This window comes from Cyprinus carpio, chromosome B5 (genome assembly GCF_018340385.1).
Source record: "Cyprinus carpio isolate SPL01 chromosome B5, ASM1834038v1, whole genome shotgun sequence".
NCBI classification, from domain to species: domain Eukaryota; kingdom Metazoa; phylum Chordata; class Actinopteri; order Cypriniformes; family Cyprinidae; genus Cyprinus; species Cyprinus carpio.
Window position 1 is genome coordinate 31,970,887 of NC_056601.1, and position 21,942 is coordinate 31,992,828.

At 38.1% G+C, this 21,942-nt stretch overlaps 1 protein-coding gene across 1 annotated transcript in view; it reads left to right on the forward strand.

The window, feature by feature from the left end:
• The window catches only part of LOC109090151 (A disintegrin and metalloproteinase with thrombospondin motifs 12-like), a 30,102-nt gene extending 17,228 nt beyond the window's left edge, over positions 1-12,874 (forward strand). Inside the window, exons 12-24 of the mRNA XM_042723153.1 lie at positions 141-310; positions 1,669-1,799; positions 2,779-2,899; positions 3,132-3,376; positions 3,901-4,042; positions 4,150-4,276; positions 4,541-4,751; positions 6,321-7,187; positions 8,463-8,615; positions 8,682-8,855; positions 10,282-10,428; positions 10,815-10,965; positions 11,436-12,874. Coding sequence (XP_042579087.1) covers positions 141-310; positions 1,669-1,799; positions 2,779-2,899; positions 3,132-3,376; positions 3,901-4,042; positions 4,150-4,276; positions 4,541-4,751; positions 6,321-7,187; positions 8,463-8,615; positions 8,682-8,855; positions 10,282-10,428; positions 10,815-10,965; positions 11,436-11,551 — 2,755 coding nt within the window. The 3' untranslated portion in view covers positions 11,552-12,874. The remainder of the gene's footprint in view (positions 1-140; positions 311-1,668; positions 1,800-2,778; positions 2,900-3,131; positions 3,377-3,900; positions 4,043-4,149; positions 4,277-4,540; positions 4,752-6,320; positions 7,188-8,462; positions 8,616-8,681; positions 8,856-10,281; positions 10,429-10,814; positions 10,966-11,435) is intronic.
• Positions 12,875-21,942: the final 9,068 nt, after the last annotated feature.

A 21,942-nucleotide genomic window follows, 5' to 3' on the forward strand; every position in this document is an offset into this window, starting at 1 on the left:
AAAACCACATCATTTTGAGTCTTTAACGAACCACTTTTAAATCTTTTTTTCTCCCTATTTCAATTCCTTCACCTTCTCTGTCTTTTCTTGTGCATTTTGCTGAACATGATCTGATGCATGATTTGTGTTTCTATGTACAGACCTGAGTTTGGAGGCAAATATTGTACAGGCGAGCGGAAGCGCTACAGAATTTGCAACACAAAACCTTGTGCCAGAAAACATCCCTCCTTCAGAGAGATGCAGTGCAGTGAATTTAACACTGTGCCGTACCACAATGAACTCTATGAGTGGCTACCTGTTGCAAGCTCATGTAAGAGCACTTTGCTTTACATGCATCAACATTTTGCATTCAAATTTGTATATGTGCATGATACAAAATCAAGTCTCTTATGCTCACCAAAGCTGCATTTACTGTATGTGATCAAAAAATAATGTGAAATATTATTTCAAATTAAAATAACCGTTTTCTATTTGAATATATTTTAAAATGTAATTTAATCCTGTGATTAAAGCTGAATTTTCAGCATCATTACTCCAGTCTTCAGTGTCACATGATCCTTCAGAAATCATTCTAATATGCTGATTTGCTGCTCAAGAAACATTTCTAATTATCCCCAAACATTGCATTTTCTTTAGAAGATGGGAAAAGTCTAGTTGATTATATTTCTTTTTCTCAAGAACTCTTTGAATAAACTCAACTGGATACACAACTGTAAAGCATGTAATGTTTTTTGCACTGAAGACTTGAAAAAAGAAAACTGCTTTCTACAAGTGAACAGCTGAGCCAAGAGACTGTGTTAATGCACACTGCGGCGGGTCGAGGCCTGTTGACATGAACATAAAACTTCTTACACGTGGCTGCTTACAATTTTATAGAGTTTGTTGGTTCACATTCAAGAATGCCCCACTTTTATTAGCCAGCTTTAGAGGCGTGTAGATTCCTGACACAAGTGTTTAGTCATTGTTGTTTGCTCTGTTTAAGCCATTGGAGCGCAGCGTGAGTTTTAGATTGTAGATCATAGCCTAAATACTATTTGATGTTTGCATGGTAACAACACCAATTCATTATAAATTATATGTGATTTTTTTTTCTGGGTCTTTTGTCTGATTTTGTTAACTTGGAGTTACAAAAAAGTTACACTTCTGAACAAAAGTTTGGAGTCAGTAAGATTGTTTTTTAAAAGAAATGAACACTTTTATTCAGGAAGGACGCATTAAATTGATCAAAAGTGTCAGTAAAGGAATTTTTAATGTTAATTTCTATTTCAAATAAATGCAACTCTTATTCATCAAAAAATCCTGAATGTCCTCAAAAATATAACGCAGCACCACTGCTTTCAACACTGATAATAAGTAGAAATGTTTCAAAAATCAGCATATTAGAATGATTTCTGAAGCATCATGTGACACTGAAAACTGGAGTAATGATGCTGAAAATTCAGCTTTTCATCATCTTAAAATATATTAAAATAAAAAAATTCACAATATTACTGTGTTTAATGTATTTTGACTCAAATGAAATGAAGAGACTTCTTACAAAACATAAACAATCCTATAGACGCCAAACTTTTGGTATACCAGATGTTTTAGTAAAATGCTTTTGCAAACAGTTACTATGTTACAATACAGTAAGTAGCACATCTCTCTCTCGTTCTGTCTCTCTCACAGCACGTCCATGCGAGCTGCACTGCAAGCCTGTGGATGAGAACTTTTCTGAGAAGATGTTGGATGCGGTTACAGATGGAACGCCCTGCTTTATGAACAACAGCAGAAACATCTGTGTCAATGGTGTGTGCAAGGTAGTGTGGCTGGGTATGTCTTACTTTCAACCCATTTGTGCTCATGTGTGCGCTGGTGTATTGATGTATTGTCTGTGTTCTGTAGCTATACAGTGGTGTATACAGAGTGCACTTAAGTGACACATTTACATCATTTTATTACCTATCAGAATATCAAAGGAATTTCTGTGCTGCACGAGATTCACTAACATAATGTTTCTTCATTATTGTTGCTCAATGTCTTTTGGTCATTTTTAGTGGATGTATGAAAAAAATTTCCAGTCTAGTTCATCACATTAACTAGAAACATGTTCCACTAATGTTTCACAAACACAAAGTGGTGCAATACTTTTAGCTTCATTTTGAAACTCATGCTACCATTCAAAGGTTTGGGGTCGGTGAGATTTTTTCAGTCAACATTTTGAAACGCTCAACAAAACACAGTAAATACAGTACTATTGTGAAAAATGATTACAATTGAAAACAGCTGTTTTCTATTTTAATATATTTTAAATTGTAATTTATTCCTGTTATGGAAAAGCTACATTTTCAGCATCATTACTCCAGTCTTCAGCGTCGCATGATCTTTCAGAAATCATTCTAATGTTCTGATTTGCATTTATTATTATTGTCAATGTTGAAAGCAGTAGGGCTAATAATATTTTGTGAAAACTGAAATGCATTTTTGATAAATAGAAGTTTCAAAAGAACAGCATTTATTTGAAATAGATTTTTTTGTCACTGTTATTGTCACTTTTGCTCAATTTAAATCATCCTTGCTAAATTTAAGTATTTATAAAAAATAAAAAAAACTATCTATTTTGGTCAACAGAATGTACAGTAGGTGCATTTTTGCCTCCTCCTAATATTCATCTTTCATTTTATAAGAGAAGTAAATTGTGAGAAAAACTATATTTTGTGCTTTCGTATATATGTATATGAATTTGTGTATATATGTATATGAAGTTGATGTATGTGTTTATGTGTGATCTTTCTCCAGGAAGTGGGTTGTGATTTTGGCATTAATTCTAATGCTAAAGAAGACGGGTGTGGTGTTTGTCTGGGTGATGGATCCACTTGTGAGACGGTGAAGGAGAACTTTGTGGCGCAAGATGGATTTGGTGTGTAATCTCTAGCCCTTTCTCTGAGTAGCACACATTAATTAAAAAAAAATAAAAAAAATTATTTAAAACTCTGTCCAGATGAATGTCTGTGTGTTGAATATATATAAATTATGTACTTAATTAAATTACACAAATGATAAAAAATTATTTAAAACTCTGTCCAGATGAATGTCTGTGTGTTGAACCAGCAATGTTTTACATGGTTTATAAGTGAGATTATGTGATTTAGGTTACACAGACCTGGTTTTGATCCCTGAGGGAGCTCGGGATATCTTCATACAGGAAGTGGAAGAGGCTGGGAATTTCCTTGCGATCCGAGCGGCTGATTCAGATGAGTATTACCTCAATGGGAATTTCATAATTCAGTGGAACGGAGAGTACGAGGCAGGTGGAACAAAGTTTTACTACGATCGGATGGGTAATATGGAGAATCTCACCTCAGCAGGACCAACAACTGAACCTGTCATGATCCAGGTACTGAACCTCATGCACGTGAACATATTAAAGGAATATTCTGGGTTCGATATCAATTAAACTTTATAGACACCATGAGGTTTATATAAACAAGAACAGAAAAGGTGGGCAAGTGATTTACTAAGTATTTCTGTTGTTTTCTTTCAAAACAGTGTGTACAGTATTTTGGGTTTTATTCTTGTGCTTTGACTGAAAATGCAATTTTTTTTTGTTTTGATATATTGAGTCAACGTTATACACCCCTATTGTGTTGAACCTGAATATTTCTTTAATGAACCAATGGACAATTTGCCCAGAAAGCATTTTTGTTAGAATATTGAATTTTATTTTAATTAAATTTTTATGTGAAAGATCATTGTAGCACACAGTGATTTTGATTTATCACTCTTCTTCTGACATTATTTATGTGAGAAAGCATGAAAATAAAGTTGTTGCTTCTTACTGGCAGCACATGCAAAACAAGATGATTTGTTGAATGCTGTCATTAAATGATAGATGCTTTTGTTTCAATGTGAAATGTTCAGCTTTTGTTCCAAGAAGCAAACCCCGGTGTCAAATATGAGTACACAATTAAGAGAAGTCGCCCGCTGGGGAACGAAATTCTGGAACCAGAGTACATTTGGAAATATGGAGCCTGGACTGACTGCAGCACCACCTGTGGGCTTGGTACACAGCAATCTGTACTCAATCCAAAGGATTGTTTGGTGTGTTTGTACTGCTAAAGTTTATTCCAGCAGGGTTTTGATAGCATGTGACCTTCTGTCTCTGTGCAGGTGAGCAGCATCAGCCTGTGCGCTGTTTTGAGCCAGAGGTTGGTGTGGTCGAGGAAACGCTGTGTGACCCCAGCACACGTCCTGATGACAGGCATCGCAAGTGCAAGAACATGGACTGCCCTGCAAGGTACGCCACTTCAGAATAGCACACCGCCGTACTAGTCTTATTTATTCCTGCCATGGCAATCAGCATCGTTACTCCAGTCTTCAGTGTCACATGATCCTTCAGAAATCATTCTAATATGCCTATTTGCTGCACAAGAAACACTTCTGATTGTTATCAATGTTGACAACAGTTGTGCTGCGTCACAGTCCATTTTTCAGGATTCATTGACGAACAGCGTTCAAAAGAACAGCATTTATTTGAAATAGAAATCTTTGTGCTCCTCAGATGGTGGGTGGGAGGATGGCAGACATGCTCGGCTACATGCGGTCCAGACGGAGTGAGAAAGCGCACCGTTCTGTGTGTGCGTACGGTGGCCGGAGAGGAGCGGGTTCTGCACCCTGGAGACTGTAAGCAGCTGCTCAAACCCAAACCTGTGGTACCCTGCAACCGAGACGTAACGTGTGGGTTCGAATGGACTGTGGGGAACTGGAGCGAGGTGGATCTTTTCATTATAAATTATCCTGGTTCATGTTTTTTATGTTCTACATTGACTTCGTTGCATTCGCTCACAAAACTTTTGCGTTCGTTCGCAAGATATTTCCATTTCCTTGAGAAACTTTTTTTTGTAAAACTTTTGTGATGGAAATAATGAGGTGTGTCTATTTCAGTGCTTTTGCGAGCAAATGGGAACACATGTTTGGTGAGAGAATGCAAATGTTTTGCAAAGTGAATGCAAAGTTTGGCAAGGAAACATAATACAAAAGTTTTGCCCTCGAAAGCAAAAGGATTGAAATACATTTTTTCCTTCAATCTCTTTTTTTTTCTATCACCATAGGCACTTTCGCAGCAGAGGAACCTTTTCATAGCTCCTTGTCTTGGCGGAAGTACTCGCTTTTTGGCGTGTTCGCACCATATGGTTTTAGTTCGAGGAACTCCGTTTGGGGGAACTAATTTAGCTCCTACTAAAACAGTTCTATAGGAACTACCAGTGTGCGCTGATTGGCCAAACACATTCGAAACACCAGCTTCCCGGTATTTTTAAAAAGCCATATAAAAATATTTGCTCCATGAACACGGAAAACAATGATAACGGCATTTAGCTACCTTTTGCTTGCATAGTTGAGTTCTTTTCTCAGCCTCGATCATATGTAACACTGCGAGATTAAGTCAGATTTTCTTGCTCTTTCAATCGCGTAAATTGTGCGTTTACATTCCATCTCCATTATCACGAACCCCACAACACACAACAAAAACAGCTCTGATCATAGCATTCTCTATTCACCAGTTGTTGACGTTTGTAAATGCCGCACATAAAGACTTTACTGTTGGCCGCTTCAGAGTTCCTGCTGCCGATGCGAATGTAACCAGGAAAATGGCATGATGGAGAAATTGGTTCTCAAGGAACCACCATGCTGTCAAGTTCCTAGAACTGTATTCCTTGAACTACATGGTGCGAAAGCCGCTCATGTCCCCTTAGGGGCTCCATATCAGTTTCATGTTTTGTGTATTGTTTTGTATTGTTTGGGGTTTTAACAAATTGTAAATGTTCTGAAAATTTCAATTCTGTCCTTTTCTCGCCCTCATTTTGTTCCATATGTCTCTTTTCTTTCACATCTATTAGGGTTGTCAAAAGTACTAACTTCGGTACCAGATCAGTACTGAAATTGTATTTATTTATTTAAAATTTAAAATGCCCCCTGGCATTTTGAGCGCTGTTGAGCGGATTCTGATTGTCCACTGTGTTCATGCACTCAACAGATATGTCTGTGATGGGCTACAATTATCATTGCTTCAAAAACATGTTGCATGTTTGCATTTTCTCACACTTCACCAAGGGCTCACACAGATACACACGGGAGCATCGGAAAGCTGTATCGATCAGCACATCCCTAATATATCTTATCATAGACGGATCAAATGATAGACGCCGATTTTCAAATGCTCAAAATTTTCACCAGATCGTGCAGCCCTGATTCATGGGGCATTTTTGTATAATAATTAGTTGCATTGCCATATTATTCAATTTTTGTGTTGCCCAAACTCATGATTGTGTGTCATCCCGCAGTGCTCTCTGTCTTGCGATGGAGGGATAAAGTCCAGAGTTGTCAAGTGTGTGGCAAAACAACCCGGCCAGTGCAACCTTGCCAATCGACCTCGTTCCACGATCCTCTGTAACCTCCAGAGCTGCTCGTCCACTAACAGATGGACAGGTTCTCCATTCCGACCACGATTCCGACCTAGAGTCCCTCCTAAAATCCCCACGCAGGTCCCCGGGACCCAGACACCAGGATATAGCACCACTCTTGTGCCTCCAAACACCATTACAACCAACACCTCTCCAACATCCACAACATCTGACATCATCCATGAAGATGACCAAGACTTTATCTTGGTGAGGGACGATCACAAAGGCAGTGATGGTCCTGTAACGATTCCCACAAATACTGAGGATGAGGAGGGAAGCACAGACCTGCAGCCTCCGGATAAAAGCTACACGCCAGGTTATGATTATATAGTAGAAGATCCAAACGGAGAAGAAAGGGCACATGAGGATAATATGTTTACCAGCAGGCCAGAAGAAGTCCCCACATCCACTGTCCAATCATTGCGTACTAACATCTCCACAACAAAACCAGACTCTACTAGAAGGACCCAATACAGTGATTATTTGAGAACATCCCCAGTGTTGCAGAAAACAACAAGCTCATATGAACCACATACCACCCCAAACCCAACAGAGCCACATTTGAATACTCAAAGTCCACAAGCAACTGTTCTTACACTGAAGATACTGAGAAAAGCCTCACAAACACCAAACAGTCCCAGCAAAGGCAATGCTCCTAAAGCAGTCAGGCAGAAGCCAGAGACAGCGACGAGTGCACGAGATCCCATCAGTAGGAATGTATTTTGGATAGTGGGCAACTGGAGTGATGTAAGAATGCAAGCCGATTACAGTATATTATATTACATGCATTGAATTATGATTAGATTTGCATTCCCAGAAGGAAATACTAGTGCTTGCATGACAGCAAAAGAATAGTGTTAAATGTTTGGGCAAGTTTAGACTTTAAAAGAGTCGCTGTTGTCAAGACACTGCAAAATATGAATTTCTGCTTCAGTATTTTTGACTTGTTTTCCATTACAAATATCGAAACGTTCTTAAAGGTGCAGTAAGCGATTTCTGACAAGTGCTGTTAATATTTGAAATTACCAAAACAAACACGTCCCTACCCAAAATAATCACACCCCTATCTTGCCTCCGCCCCCAAATTTCTGAACATGCTATTCAAACCAGGCACGTCCCTCATCGCTACTGGACACGCCCCTTACTGGTAATTGGCTACAAGTGTGTTTTGGTGCTCCATTTTCAACAGCGTTTCAAATCACTTACTGCACCTTTAAATCAAGATACAATAACTTGAAAAACAAAATAATTTATGGTGATACATATGTATCAAAATTTTGTGTTTATGCTTAAAATGAGAAAATATATTTGCCAGTGGGGTAAGAAAAATTATCTTATTTTCCTTTTGAATTAAATTTATTTTTCTGAACCCATTGTTGGATATTTTTTCCATTTTAAGCATAAACTCACTTTTTTGCTACATTCATCAGAAAACAAGACTTTTTGTTTTACATAATTTTTCTTCTCAAGTGCTATAAAAATGTTTAGATATTTGTACTGACAATAATACAGAGGATGAAACTGACAACTGACTTTTTGCAGTGTAAATATTACAACATTATGGTATTTTAAAACAAACTTTTAATCATTTCAATAAACGGGAGATTTTCGAGCTTTGACCTTGAATCTCTATGATAACTACAGTACAGTGTTTATAAAAAATAGCACAATGAAGGCATGAAGTTTAAAAAAGTAAAGTTTGAATGAGTCTCTTTATTAAGTGGTTCAAGCTGAATTAATTGCTAAATTTTCTGATGAAAATGAGAGGAGATTTTCAGTGTTGTTGTTTGTTGTCAGAGCATAACTATGGAGCTGAATGTTTTTTTTTAGCATGTTTCATGTTCCTTGCTGAATAAAAGTGTTAATTTCTTGCACAAAAATCTTAATGACCGCAAACTTTTGAGTGCTAGTGTACCTGTTTATTTGCACATAACTTAAAGAAACTCATGTTTGTTTGGGAAGTAATAAAATACATTTATGCAGTACTGATAATGCATGTCTAATATGTATTTTTCGACCCAGTGCTCCACTACGTGTGGTCTTGGTGCGGTGTGGCGGTCAGTAGCCTGCAGCTCAGAGCGTGAGGAAGACTGTGCCAGTGTGAAGAAGCCAGAACCTGCCCGCCGCTGCAACCTGCGACCCTGTGCCACCTGGAAGAGTGGAAACTGGTCCGAGGTAAAGCCACGATTTCAAAACATATCCTGTATCCTGCAATGAACTGTGATGCCCTCCTCTCTTTAGTGTCCCGAAGGCTGTGTGACTGATATGAAGCATCGAGAAGTGCAGTGCATCAACACTCAGAGCAGACGTCCACTGAGGCCTTTTCACTGTCAGGCTCTATCATACAAACCACACAGCAGTTTGCCCTGCAACACCCGGCCCTGCCTGCAGTGGATGTCCTCACCCTGGGCAGAGGTACTAATACTAATGGCACTCTGCAGAAAATAGTCTAGTCGAAGATAAATTGTCCAGAGCAGTGTTATTTTAGTGTCATTGACATGCTATTATTGTTTCAGTTATTATTGTGAAATAGTAATGTAATAAGGTTTTAGTAATTTTGTTTTAGTTTTAGTATCATTGATATACTATTAGTTTTTGTTAATATTTAGATTTTTTTTTAAACTTTTATATTTCCATTTTAATTAGAAACTTTAAAGGTGCTGTATGTAAGATTTTGACTCTAATAAAGCATAAAAATACCATTATATGTTTGCAGATATTTAAGAAACATGTTTAGTTAACATCTGTTTATCTGAAAAACAATACTACAGTCAGTTATTCTCCTTTGAAAATGTGCGTTCTGGGCCGGAATGCCGGTCTTTGTTTTGGTTTGTGAAACCCGCCCACTGCCAGTTTAACCAATAGTATTTCGGCACCTTGGGTTGCCAGCTGGCAGAAAACACAGCGTATTTCATTTCATTCATCATCAAGTGGCTCGTTCCTGTTTGTGTCGTCAATCTGGCAACCTGTGTGTGCGTCAAGTCTGAGGAGGAGGGGCCGGGTGAAAAAACCCCTCTCCAATATTTTGAATTTGGACTGCAATACCTAGTTCAACCACTCTGTGTCAATACTACATACAGCACCTTTAACTAATTGTCTGTATCATCAATATAATATAATTTTTTTTTTAAAAATCATTAATAAAGAATGTATTTAAAAAAATATAAAACTTATAAAAAATTTACTCAAATTAATATTAAACTTTTAGTAATTTAAGTTAAGTTGGGTTTTGTAATTTGTATTAATCACTGATTTTAGTATCATTAGTATACTATTATAGTTTTTGTTAGTTTTTTTTTTCTTTTTTAAGTTTTCTCTTCAAATTTTAAAGTTTTACTAATTTTGTTGTGTGTTTTTTGTTTTGTTTTCATTTTTAGTATCACTGATCTACTATTATAGTTTTTGATAATATTTTGAATTGTTCAATTGTTTTTCATTTTTATACTTTGTTTTTGCTTTAATTTTAGTTATAGTTTTATTAATTTGTGTTTTTGTCTTTTTAATGTTTTTTTTAAATAATTAAAAAAATGTCTATATAGTTTTTTGTTTGTTTGTTTATTTAGTTTTAGTTATTTTACTTTAAAAAAATGAGAAATGCTGCTCTGGCAACTAGCTAAAATAAATGTGTAGTTATTTATTTATTTATTTTTATTTCAGTTCAAATAAATTTTATTTCAAGTTACGGTTTTAGTTAACCATAATAACCCTGGCCCAGAGTACTTCTGACTGTTTTTATATATATATATATATATATATATATATATATATATATATATATATATATATATATATATATATATATATATATATATATATCTATATATATATCTGTGATTGACAGTGCTCTAAAAGCTGTGGGCACGGAGTGAAGGAGAGACGTGTGCACTGCCCTGAGTACCAGCGCTGCAATATCACGCTCAAACCCAACAACACTGAGTCCTGCAATCTGCGGCCCTGCACCAGCTGGGCCACTGAAGCCTGGGGTCAGGTAACACACTGCAAAAACCTCACTCTTCATTTACGGAAAGGAGTAAATATAGAGTGTGACTCGATATTGTGGCAAATGCAACGTGATGAGACACTATAAGTTCAGGCTTAGATTAAGACTGTCAAAAGTGACAGTAAAGACACCTTTACCTCCCCAAATCTTTTGAACTCTTATTTACCCATTATAACAAAAAGTTGGGGTGGGATGTGTCAAACAGCTTGTCCTTTTTTAAAAACCTAATCAGCTGTAGTTTACAATCCATGATTTGTAACTATGTAGTATTTATAATCAAGTGGGCCGGACATTCACATTCCAAAGAGCATTTTATTGGACAAAAATTGGTATAGGCCCCTCCTTGATCCTCCCTGATTTTTATTGATTGACAGTGCTCCAGAAGCTGTGGTGGAGGGATGCAGAAGCGAGCCGTGTGGTGCAAAAATGAGGAATCCGGCGAGGAAGAAAAGATGTCACTGTGTCCAAAAAACAAACCTGACAGTGTGCAGAACTGCAACCCAGAGGAGTGTAAAACTGATTTAGGTAAACTGGATTATATGATATTGTATTCTGTTAGTTTCAGTGGTCCCAAAATGTATTTGGACACTAAAAAATACCTCAATGTCATTGCATTTGATAAAAACAAATTTCAAATATTTATAAAATCTAGTATCCTGATGATACTATAATTACACAGATTTTTAGTGGATGTATTAAGTCCGTTCTCCTCAAGTTTACACAGGTGACCTAGCAGAAAAACCACAGGTGTATCTCATTACATTAACTATCAACATGATCCACTTACATCCTGATCCACTATCAACTGGTTATTTCACTAAAACCCAACTAACTTAAAAATGTGGTCTGTTTTGTGTAAGAGAGCAAAAATTGTACTCCCCAAAAACATAAAGTTGTGCTAACATAGATCATTTCTGATATACCATCCCATGGCTTTTTAGTTTATTTTAAATGTAAAGAAATAGTTTTTCTTATTTTCTTTCCTTTCTTTGCAGGTCTAGTTTGTAAGAAAAACAGCATGTCGACACGTTTCTGTGAGAAACTCAAGCTGCTGGGTCGCTGCTCGCTGCGCTCGATCCGCAAGCAGTGTTGTGTCACTTGCATGATGTAACACTGCAGAGGTCAGGCTTGGGTCATCGACCAAAAGCACAAACTACTGGACACACAGACATCCCTCTCAAATATAGAAAAATGTGGTTTTTACTTGAACAACGGAATCCTAGGCGTTTGACTCTATTTGTCTTAAAATGTGAATTGAAATGCTTCCAGAAACATCAAGATTTAGTTACAGGATTCATCACCAGTTAGACAGTTAACATGTATGTTAGTTTTTGCACTCGTTTTGGACTTTTTATCATTGTTTTTCTTCTTTTTAACCCGAAAAGGTGTGTTTTGACTGGTTTACCAGTCAAGAACAGGTTGAACACGCAGCAAGACACCTGTCTTTACGGACCCTGAAACTGCCAAGAAACAAGCAAAAGTTTTTGCACTTACAGGCTGATATTCAGGTTATCCATTAAAAACAGTAGTTGTTATTATCTGAAATGTCATGTGACCACTGTCTGATGTACATTACACAACGCTTTCACAGTCAAAATGTGCAGTTCTTAAATTAGTGTAGTTTTACTAACTTATTTTGCACAAAGCTGAGGTTAACTCAATAGTTTTTTGTGGATATGTGTGCAAAATTATTAACTAATTAACCCAAGTTGGTATTAGATAGTATATTAATAAGCTGCATGAAACATTGAGGGCATAAATTTGATTTTAGATGGTTACAGTCTCACGTTGTTTTTGTTTTATTTTATTTGCTATAAAAGATCATTTTAATTTGCATGGACAAAGCAAATAACATCACTAATATTTCAACATAACTTAAAAATTTTGTTTTTATTTTATTAGTTTTAATTCAGTGAATACTGTCATTAAAAAAAATGACCCGGAAAAAAAAAATCTATTTTTTGCTTTAAACATAAGATGACCTAAGTTTCATCTTTATAAATGCAGAGAAAATTAAAAAAGGAAATGACTGAGATGAGAAATGGTACTTTATAAACAGTATGTATTTGTAACTTAACTGGATAGTGAGTGTTCTTGTCATTCCGTGAATCATATTTAGTGTTGTGATGAAAATGCAGGTACGAATATTTCAGGTACAAAAAAAAACAATGCAGCCAGAAGCATCAAAATTTTTGAGCTTACAAAAGATCCGGTCTACTTTAGTTTGCATTTACCTATTATTGTTATTTTAATAAAAATCACATTTCTTACCACTTAACAAATTATAACCTTAAATAGTTTTTGAATTAATCTTTACACAGGATCTTAGAAACTTTTTACTCAAACATTACTCACCCTCAGGCCATCCAAGATGTACATGAGTTTGTTACTTCATCAGAACAGATTATTTTTATTTTTATTTTATTTTTTAACTGGAGAAGTGAAAAGTGAAAGTGAAAGTCCAAGTATGGTACCATACTCGGAATTCGTGCTCTGCATTTAACCCATCCAAAGCAACACACAGCAGTGAATAGAGGGGCAGCATATTTGGCGCCCGGGGAGCAGTTGGGGGTTCGGTGCGATCGGGCACCTCAGTCGTGTATTGAGGGTAGGGAACATTCTTCATGCCGGCCCGAGACTCGCTCACAAACCCTTGTTCTTCCGACTCTCTAAACGACTTCCCCCATAAAAAGAAAAGCTTAGATCAAGAAACTTTAACAAGCAACAGTCTAAATGGTTCTAAACATCTGTGCATTTTGATGTGAAAGGACACCAGGTTTGGACTCTCATTCTGACGGCACCCATTCACAACATGTTTGGACTCTCATTCTGACGGCACCCATTCACTGCAGAGGATCCATTGGTGAGCGAGTGATATAATGCTACATTTCTCCAAATCTGTTCTGATGAAGAAACAAACTCATCTACATCCTGAATATCCTGAGGGAAATACATTTTCAGCAACATTCTCATATTTGTGTGAACTGTTCCTTTATCTGCACTGTATTTGTGGTTCTATTTCCTTTCGCTCCAGACCACCAGAGGCAGTGTTGAAAGCACTAGTGGAAAACTCCCCGCGCTCACGCTTGACTGAGAATCGAATGACAAAGTTGTCACCTCGTGACTCGTGACGTACCTTGAACTATAATTACCTCTTAGCACGTCACCTCGATCTCTTTCTCATTCTTGCTTGTTGAATCAGACGTGACGATATTTTGTGCAGCTTGCTGCTGAAGAGATATTCAGGATATATCACAAGCTGTTTCGTCTTGATTACATTGCTTTAGTATACCGATTGATGGACTTGCATCTCGCGGCGCACAGCGATCATGAGATATGGATTGTGTCACGCAAGAGGCTTCAATCTGTTGGATGCTGGCAAATTTGAATGCCTCTGTGAAGAGATACACTCGGAAACCCTGGCTGCCTCGGCTGAGAGTGTATACACGTATGATCACAGCATGAATCAGCACTCTGGCAGTGTGACCGTGTCTGAGAAATCAGGTGGGTCATCTTCAGTTGTTGCATTTCTGGAAGGAACGTTAAAAGCTATGCTTGTCCACATCAATCTAGATCCCGCTCAACCAACAAACAGTTCTTACAAAAAATATCTTCCTTCTTTCACCACAGAGAACATCATTTACAATGCCTCAGTGCAATGAATTTACATCTGTATTGGTGTCTGCATTACAAAATTCAATGAAGGCTACACGTCCAGATCAGTTAGTCCACACACTGGCTGTAATGCAAGACCCAGAGACAGCAGGACTTGGTAGCATGCCACCTATAGAATCTAGTGTGGCAGCATTTATTGTATCTCCCGATGAGGTGCTTTGTGAGAATGTACGCTGCCCCAATGTTGAGTGTAGGCGCACTGATGAGTTACTGTCTCGTACATACAATGCTACAGCAAGCCTTGGCTGTGTTTCTAATTCTTTGGTGCACATGCTTGTGGCTCTACACTCCTTTCTGAGAGAAACTTCATCTGACCCGTTAATGACAGACTTAACTGAACTTACATTGCAGACTATGGGTGTTATTGCCAGTCACTGTGGAACAGCCTTAGGTACTCTTGTGCAAGCTCGACGGCAAGATTGGTTGGCCCAGTCCTCCATGCCGGAGGTGTATAGGAACAATTTGCGGAGATTGCCGTTGGTACCTGGTCAAATTTTTGGACCAACTGCACAGGAAGCCTTGGATCGGCATGTGTCTGTGTCTGAAACTCACTCCCGTCATGTGGGGATTGCCCCAGGACCCAGGCCTCCTCTAGCATCCTCTGGTGCTCATTTTCACAATGTTGGTGTAAGACCCATTTATAGATCTTCTCAACATTTCCACCATCGGAACTCTCAGACTATTCCAACACCACCTCCTCAACCTTCCAGGCATGGTGGGACTCAACCATGTGGACATCAGTCTCACATCTGACCCCCAGGTCCCCAACGTTGCCCCCCCCACCTCTACAGGAAGGCATTTGCGGGAGCGTTGACGCTCACATGTCGACAGTTGGCTGTTTCATGGAAAGTCAATTGAATCATTGGAGATCAATAACAACAAATCAGTGGCTCTTGACTATGCTTTCAAGAGGGTACCATTTACAGTTTCGCTGTCGACCTTCTGCTCACACCATTGTGAGACAGACAATAGTTCATGATCCACGTCAGGCACAGGCACTTGGGAACAAATTTCAGGTGTTGTTGCGCAAAGGTGCCATAGAACACATCGATCCCCAAGTTCATCCCGGGTGATTTTCTTCCATTTATTTTCTGTTCACAAAGAAATATGCGGGTTTCATCCTATATTGGATCTAAGAAACTTAAATCGTTTTCTCAAGTTTCTCCCATTCAGAATGTTACGCACAACAGATGTGTTGCAGGCCACAATGCCGCAAGATTGGTTTGTGACAATAGACTTGAAGGACGGCTATTTCCATATTCCGATTGCACCAGAGCACAGGCAGATCCTTCAATTTACCATAGGGGGTCAAATATTTCAGTTCAGGGTTCTTCCGTTTGGCCTGGCTTTGGCAGCAAGAGTTTTTTCAAAGTTCATCCAGGCAGCATTGGAACCACTCCAGAGGACAGGGATGAGAGTGTTACCATACCTGGATGACTGGCTTGTCTGTGCAGCATCACACCAGCAGGTAAAGGATCAAGCTCGTCACCTGCTGAAAAACATCACATCTTTCGGGGTCAGTGTGAACTGGGACAAATGTAAGCTTGTTCCAACACACTCAACCAGTTACATAGGCCTTGCTCTAAACTCTGTCACAATGTCGGCTTGCCCGACTTCAGAGAGAATAGAGTCGATTCTGAGAGCTATAAAGAGGCTTCGGGTGGGTCACACTCAGGGCTTATGTGGCACTCTTGAGACTCTTGGGGAAGCTCACAGCAGCAACATCAGTAGTACCCCTCGGGTTATTGTGGCTGGCTCATCAAAAAATGCCTGTCTTCGATACAAGACAAATACACAAAAATCAGAGTCACACGTCGCTGCATGCAAGACCTAGCACCTTGGTCACAGCAGTAGTTTCTCCTCACAGGAGTTCCATTAGGACCTCCACCTGCACGCTGGGAAGTCATAAGGACGGATGCCAGTCTTCTTGGCTGGGGGAGAGTCTGGCGCAGGAGAGGAGTGAATGGTACCTGGAGAGGGGCTCTGCGCACAATGTGCAAAAATGTTTTAGAACTGACAGCAGTATTCCTTGCATTTTCAAACTGTTCTCAGGGGAAAGCACGTCTTGGTGCGTACGGACAACAGAGTGGCCATTTATTATATCAATCATCAGGGAGGCACAAGGTCACAGAGTCCGCTTAGGGTAGCTCAGAATCTACTCATTTGGTCACAGACCAATCTGCTTTCCATCCGGGCAGTATACCTACCAGGACGACTCAATCATGCTGGGGAAGTCGTGGCCTAGTGGTTAGAGAGTTTGACTCCTAACCCAAAGGTTGTGGGTTCGAGTCTCGGGCCTACTGACTTTAGTAGTGTTTCATTGTGGCCTAATCCAGCCTTTCTTCCCAAGATCTTCACATTTTACGAACACACCTATCGTGTTGGCTGCACTGTCATCAGATCAAGATGACATACGGTTGGAGTTATGTCCAGTTAGGTCCTTGAGGACTTACATTGATAGGACAGCAGCCTGGCGTAAGACAGACCATTTGTTTGTTTTAGTGATATGCGGAGAGGTGCTGCACTTTCTAAACAGAGACTGGCACACTGGGTGACACAGGTTATTTTACATGCGTATGAGTCTGCAGGAAAGTCTGCTCCCTCAACTATTCATTGTCACTCTACACGTGCCTTGGCAACATCTTGGGCAGCGTTCAAAGGGGTGTCGCACTCTGAAATTTGTGCAGCAGCAACCTGGGCTTCATCATGTAGATTTTCACGTTTTTACTGATTGAATGTGACTCCCTTGCCAGCAGTGTGTGCTGCAGTGCTTTCTGCCTGCCCGGATGCTTCGCAGGGGGATCCCTCATGACTGTGTAGGTATTTGTCTTCCACTAGTGCTTTCAGCACTGCCTCTGGCGGTCTGGAGCAAAAGAAAATAGAATGCTAGTTACGAACATAACAGTGATTCTATGACTAAGTGGAAGACCGCCAGAGTCTCTGGTCACTCGGTATTGTGAGAATGATCTAAGAGATCGAGGTAACGTGCTAAGGGGTAATTATAGACGTCAAGGCACGTCACGAGTCACGAGGTGACAACTTTGTCATTCGATTCTTGGTCAAGTGTGAGGGTGGGGAGTTTTCCACTAGTGCTTTCAGCACTGCCTTCCACTTAGTCATAGAACCACAGTTACATTCGTAACCAGCATTTTTCTAGTTAATGTGCTTTTTTTTAACGTCATCCAGCTGTGTGAATGTTGTATTGGTGCGGCTCATGGTGCTGTTATGGTGCTGCAGACTGTTGGTGCTCTATGCTTTAGAGGCATTATCAGGGTGCTCAAATTGTTAAAACATTGTTAACCAGTTAAATGCACATTGTCACTGAGGATGGAGGTGTTGCAGGTCAATCCTCTCTGAAAATGTTATACTGCTCATCTGTACTGCTGATATGATTATAAATAAATGCAGTCATGATGTGTGCAAGAGCTTCTGTCTGCTGCTGTTGGATTTGCTTGATTGCTTTCAGATCATTCTGAGACCATAGGATCCAAACACTGTTGCAGTTTGGGGTTCAGTTAAATTATTATTTCATTTTTAAAGAAAATAATATTTTTATTTAGCAAGAGATGCATTAGATTGATCAAACGTGACAGTTAAGACATTTATAATGTTACAAAAGATTTCTGTTTTTAATAAATGCTGTTCTTTTGAACTTTCTATTCATCAGAATCCTGAAATAAAAATGTTTCACAGTTTCATCAAAAATATTACACCACAAAAACTTTTTTTCTTGATAACAAGAATAGATTTTTGAGCATCAAATCAGCATATTAGAATGTGTTTTTTTTGTTTGTTTTTTGTTTTTTTTGAAGGATCATGTGACTGAAGACTGGATTAATGATGGAATAAATTACATTTCAAAATAAATAATTTTGTTCAAATTAATGCAGCCTTGGTGAGCAGAAGAGATTTCTTTCAAAAACATAAAACTCACCAACCCCCAAATTTTGAACAGTATTTTTACTATTTTGCTTATTAGAACATCACTTTCTTAGCTTAGTGATTTGCTAGCTTAAACTACTGGATTCAGTCTTTGCATACTGGTGCAAACTGTTTTAGTAAACCAAACCAAATATTTAACCATAGTAAAATTTATTTTTTACATTATATTTGTATTGTATATATTGTATATTTTTCACAATCATTTTTGTGTTAATGACAGCTGCACTGTTGACATGCACAAAACCAGATGGTCATGTTCTCCAGCATGATTTAAGATGTTTGAAGGAAGCTTTCAGTGCAAGAACATCCTAAATCATATTTTTCTCTTCCATATTTTAAAATTATTAGTAATTTATTCCTGTGATGCAAAGTTGAATCAGCATAATTACTCCAGTCTTCAGTGTTTCATGATTCTTCAGAAATCATTCTGATATGCTGATATGTATGGAAGCCCGCTTCTGCCACTGAATAAAAAATTTAAACAAAAGTTGTTGCAGCTTTGTATCTCACAATTCTGACTTTTTTTCTCAGAATGGCGTGATAAAAACTCAGAATTGTGAAATATAAAGTCACAATTGCAAGTTAACATCTAGTTTTGAGGGGGAGAAAGACTGTTCTCAGAATTGTTTTATCTCACAATTCTGACTTTATAATTTGCAGTTGCATGTTAAAGTCAGAATTGTGAGATACTGTAAACTAGCAATTCTGAAAAAAAAAAACAATTGTGAGTTTATATCTCACAGTTCTAAATTTATTTCTCAGAATTGTGACTGTCACGAAATTGCGAGTTTATATCACGCTATTCTGACTTTATTTGTCAGAATTGTGAGTATATATCTCACAATTATGACTTGTTAACTCCCAATTGCGAAAATTTGAGAAAAAAATTCAGAATTGCGAGTTTGTATCATGCAATTATAAAAAAAAAAAAAGTCAGATTTGTGAGAAAAATTTTGATGTGAGATAAAAAAAAATTATAATAATTGTATTCAGTGGCGGAAACGGGCTTCCATAGATATGTTTAAATAAAATTACATTTAAAAATAAATAGATTTTTGAAGATTTTGATGTAGCTTCATACCTTTGGATGCCATTTTAAGTAGGTACTACTGTTAACTGTTGGATAATTGTTAAGGGTTTGGACAGGACATGCAGAAATACTGATGTTTTTGAAAACTTTAAAGCTTAGTCCACTGCTAAATGTAGCCTGCCACTCACCCATTGTTTGTTCTTTACTAGCCACACTTTTTCAGGTCACAGTAAAATGGGTAGCGGTGACTCTGCAATCCAAACCTTGCCGATTCAGGCTCCATTACAGAGGTCGGGTTTAATTAGGCCAGATTTGGCCGGTTTATCTATCCCTTATAACTTGAAACCCACTTGGCACCGCAGGGCTGTCAGCTAGGTCACAGAATGACCACATTTGTCAGCAGTGTCAATCCATGTTAGCGCCCTAGATTTTGTGTGTTTCATGTCTCAAGCTTGATTTTAGCTCAGTTATATAATCACACATTACCGTAATGTGCATCCAGCAAAGGAGGGCCACATACGTAGTGTGATTCTTAAATGGCAGCTAGGCGACTTCCCTTTCCTGTGTACCACTAAATAATTCAGGCATCCAGTCAGAGCAGATTCAATGGTCCTGATTAAACTAAAAGCAGATCACTTCATAATATTAACTTAACTGGAACAACTTGTCTAGCTTTACACCTTGGACCGAATGGCAGCACGTCAGTGGAGGCGCTCACACGCACTGTGATATCACGAGCACACAGTGCCTTGTGGAGTGAACAAGTTCAAGTAAATGTTAATTTAAACAGCTTACAGGATACAGCTTGGGTTATGAGGTGTTTATATTATATCCATTGGTTTACATATGATGTAAGGTCAGGTCACCTGATCAATGAATTCATGACAAGCATGTCCAGAAGCCGGAAAACAAGAAACCATCACTGCAAGCGGACACCCCGACACCTTCAATGGACACTTGCCTCATCAAATATTTACTTTTAGTGACTGGCAAATCTGCTCACGGCCAGAATGGACAAAAACGAATAACATTCAAAGAGACAGAGATTTCTGAGCTAGTATTTTTCAAATCTTCTGAATATAAATATAAAGCATCACTAATCACAAATACTCAGGTTTATCATTTGAACAAACTCCAAACCATAAGTATAAACTTGACTGTCTGTTTTTTTAAAGAAAAAATAATTGGTACTGGCTGATAAAAGCAATCATCTGCAATTATCGGGCATCAACTGATTGTTTAAAAACAGATGACAATCAAAACGTGGCGGGGAAGACAAACGTGTCAGACAGCAACTTGTGTGAAGAAATGTATCTTGTGTTGAAATTTAGGGCTTTCCGAGTTAAAGCAGCACCATTATTAACGGAGGATCTTTTTGACCCTATGACAAGGTTGCCAGGTTTTCACAAGAAAACCCACCCAATCGCTACTCAAAACTAGCCCAAAACTAACCCAATTGCGTTTTGAGGGGGTCCCCAGTTAAAGATTGCATTCGGGGGGAAAATCCAAGTTTTTTTGGTGGGGTTCCCCTGCTAAAATTCGCATTCCAGGGGACAAATATCTTGTTATTGGAGTCGCTTCAACCCGAGGCAACATTGTTTAAGTAGCCCAATTCCACGGGAAAACCGCGAACATGGCAACACTGCCCTATGAATCACCTGTACTTTAAACCAGGGGTTGCCAGGTCCGTGGTTTTTCCATTTACAAAAACATTATTTGGAATGTGCCCCCCATCCAATAATTGCAAAGAGCTTGGTGCTTTGTTACTTCCGATAAAAACAAAGTCTCAGTTTTCAAATTCAGTTAATTTTAATCACAAAACAATATTATAAACAATAAATGGCATTTAGACGCTCTTAAATGTGACATAACAGATCGCTGTAGCTGCCTCAGTTGTAGCGGCAGCTTGCAAGAGTTACTTCTGATAAAATTTAAAAAAGTCTCAGCTTTCAAATTCTGTATATTTTATCACAAAATTCAAACATTACATGCCATTTTAATGCTCTAAAATGTGAGATGACAGATCGCTTTAGAGTCTGTTCCTATTTCCTATCAAGTTGTGACGTGAAATAAACATTAATGAACATTAGGTTTAATAAAAGATACAGTACAAATAACCGAAATGTACCAAGTCTCTGGAATCAGTTTCAACTGAAAGAAAGACGTCAAATATGAGTTGTTTTTGAGGCTGCTTATATCTTAAATAAATACATAAATAAATAGCAAAGACTATAATAGGCTATTGCTGTTAATTGCTGTTAACCTCTAATTTTATGTACCAAAGGAAAGGGCTCCCTGTATAGCTTACAGCATTACTTAAAATATTTTTTTTCCTTAAGAAAACTACTGGTATCGGCATCTGCACACATCATTCTGAACAATCGGCTATCGGTATCGGCTGAGAAATTTTGTCTTGTGCATTTCAACTTTCATGTCTGAAACATGTTTGAAAAATTCACCATTTTATTTAAAAAAAATATTATGTACATGTAGGCTATGTAACAAATTATGCATTTATTTTTCAGTTTTGTTAAATAAAATAAAAGTGTACCTGTACTTTACTCAGTGTTCTTTGTAAGCATGATGTTATTTGATGTAAGTCTCTCATTGGAAGTCGGGTAACTGTGCTGTTTCTAACTGGATTTGAGGAGCATTACCAAGAGCTAGATCTATCGAGATAAAACTGACCGTTAAAACCCAGATCACAGAAAAAAATGGATCTCTAGCTTCTGCACAAGTCCTCTAAATCTTTCTTATATTACATGTGGCCCAAAAAAGGAGATGGGAAAGGCCTCATTTCAATTGCGTTGACTATTGCATGTTTTTCAAATAAAATCCTCAACCGTGAGATCACA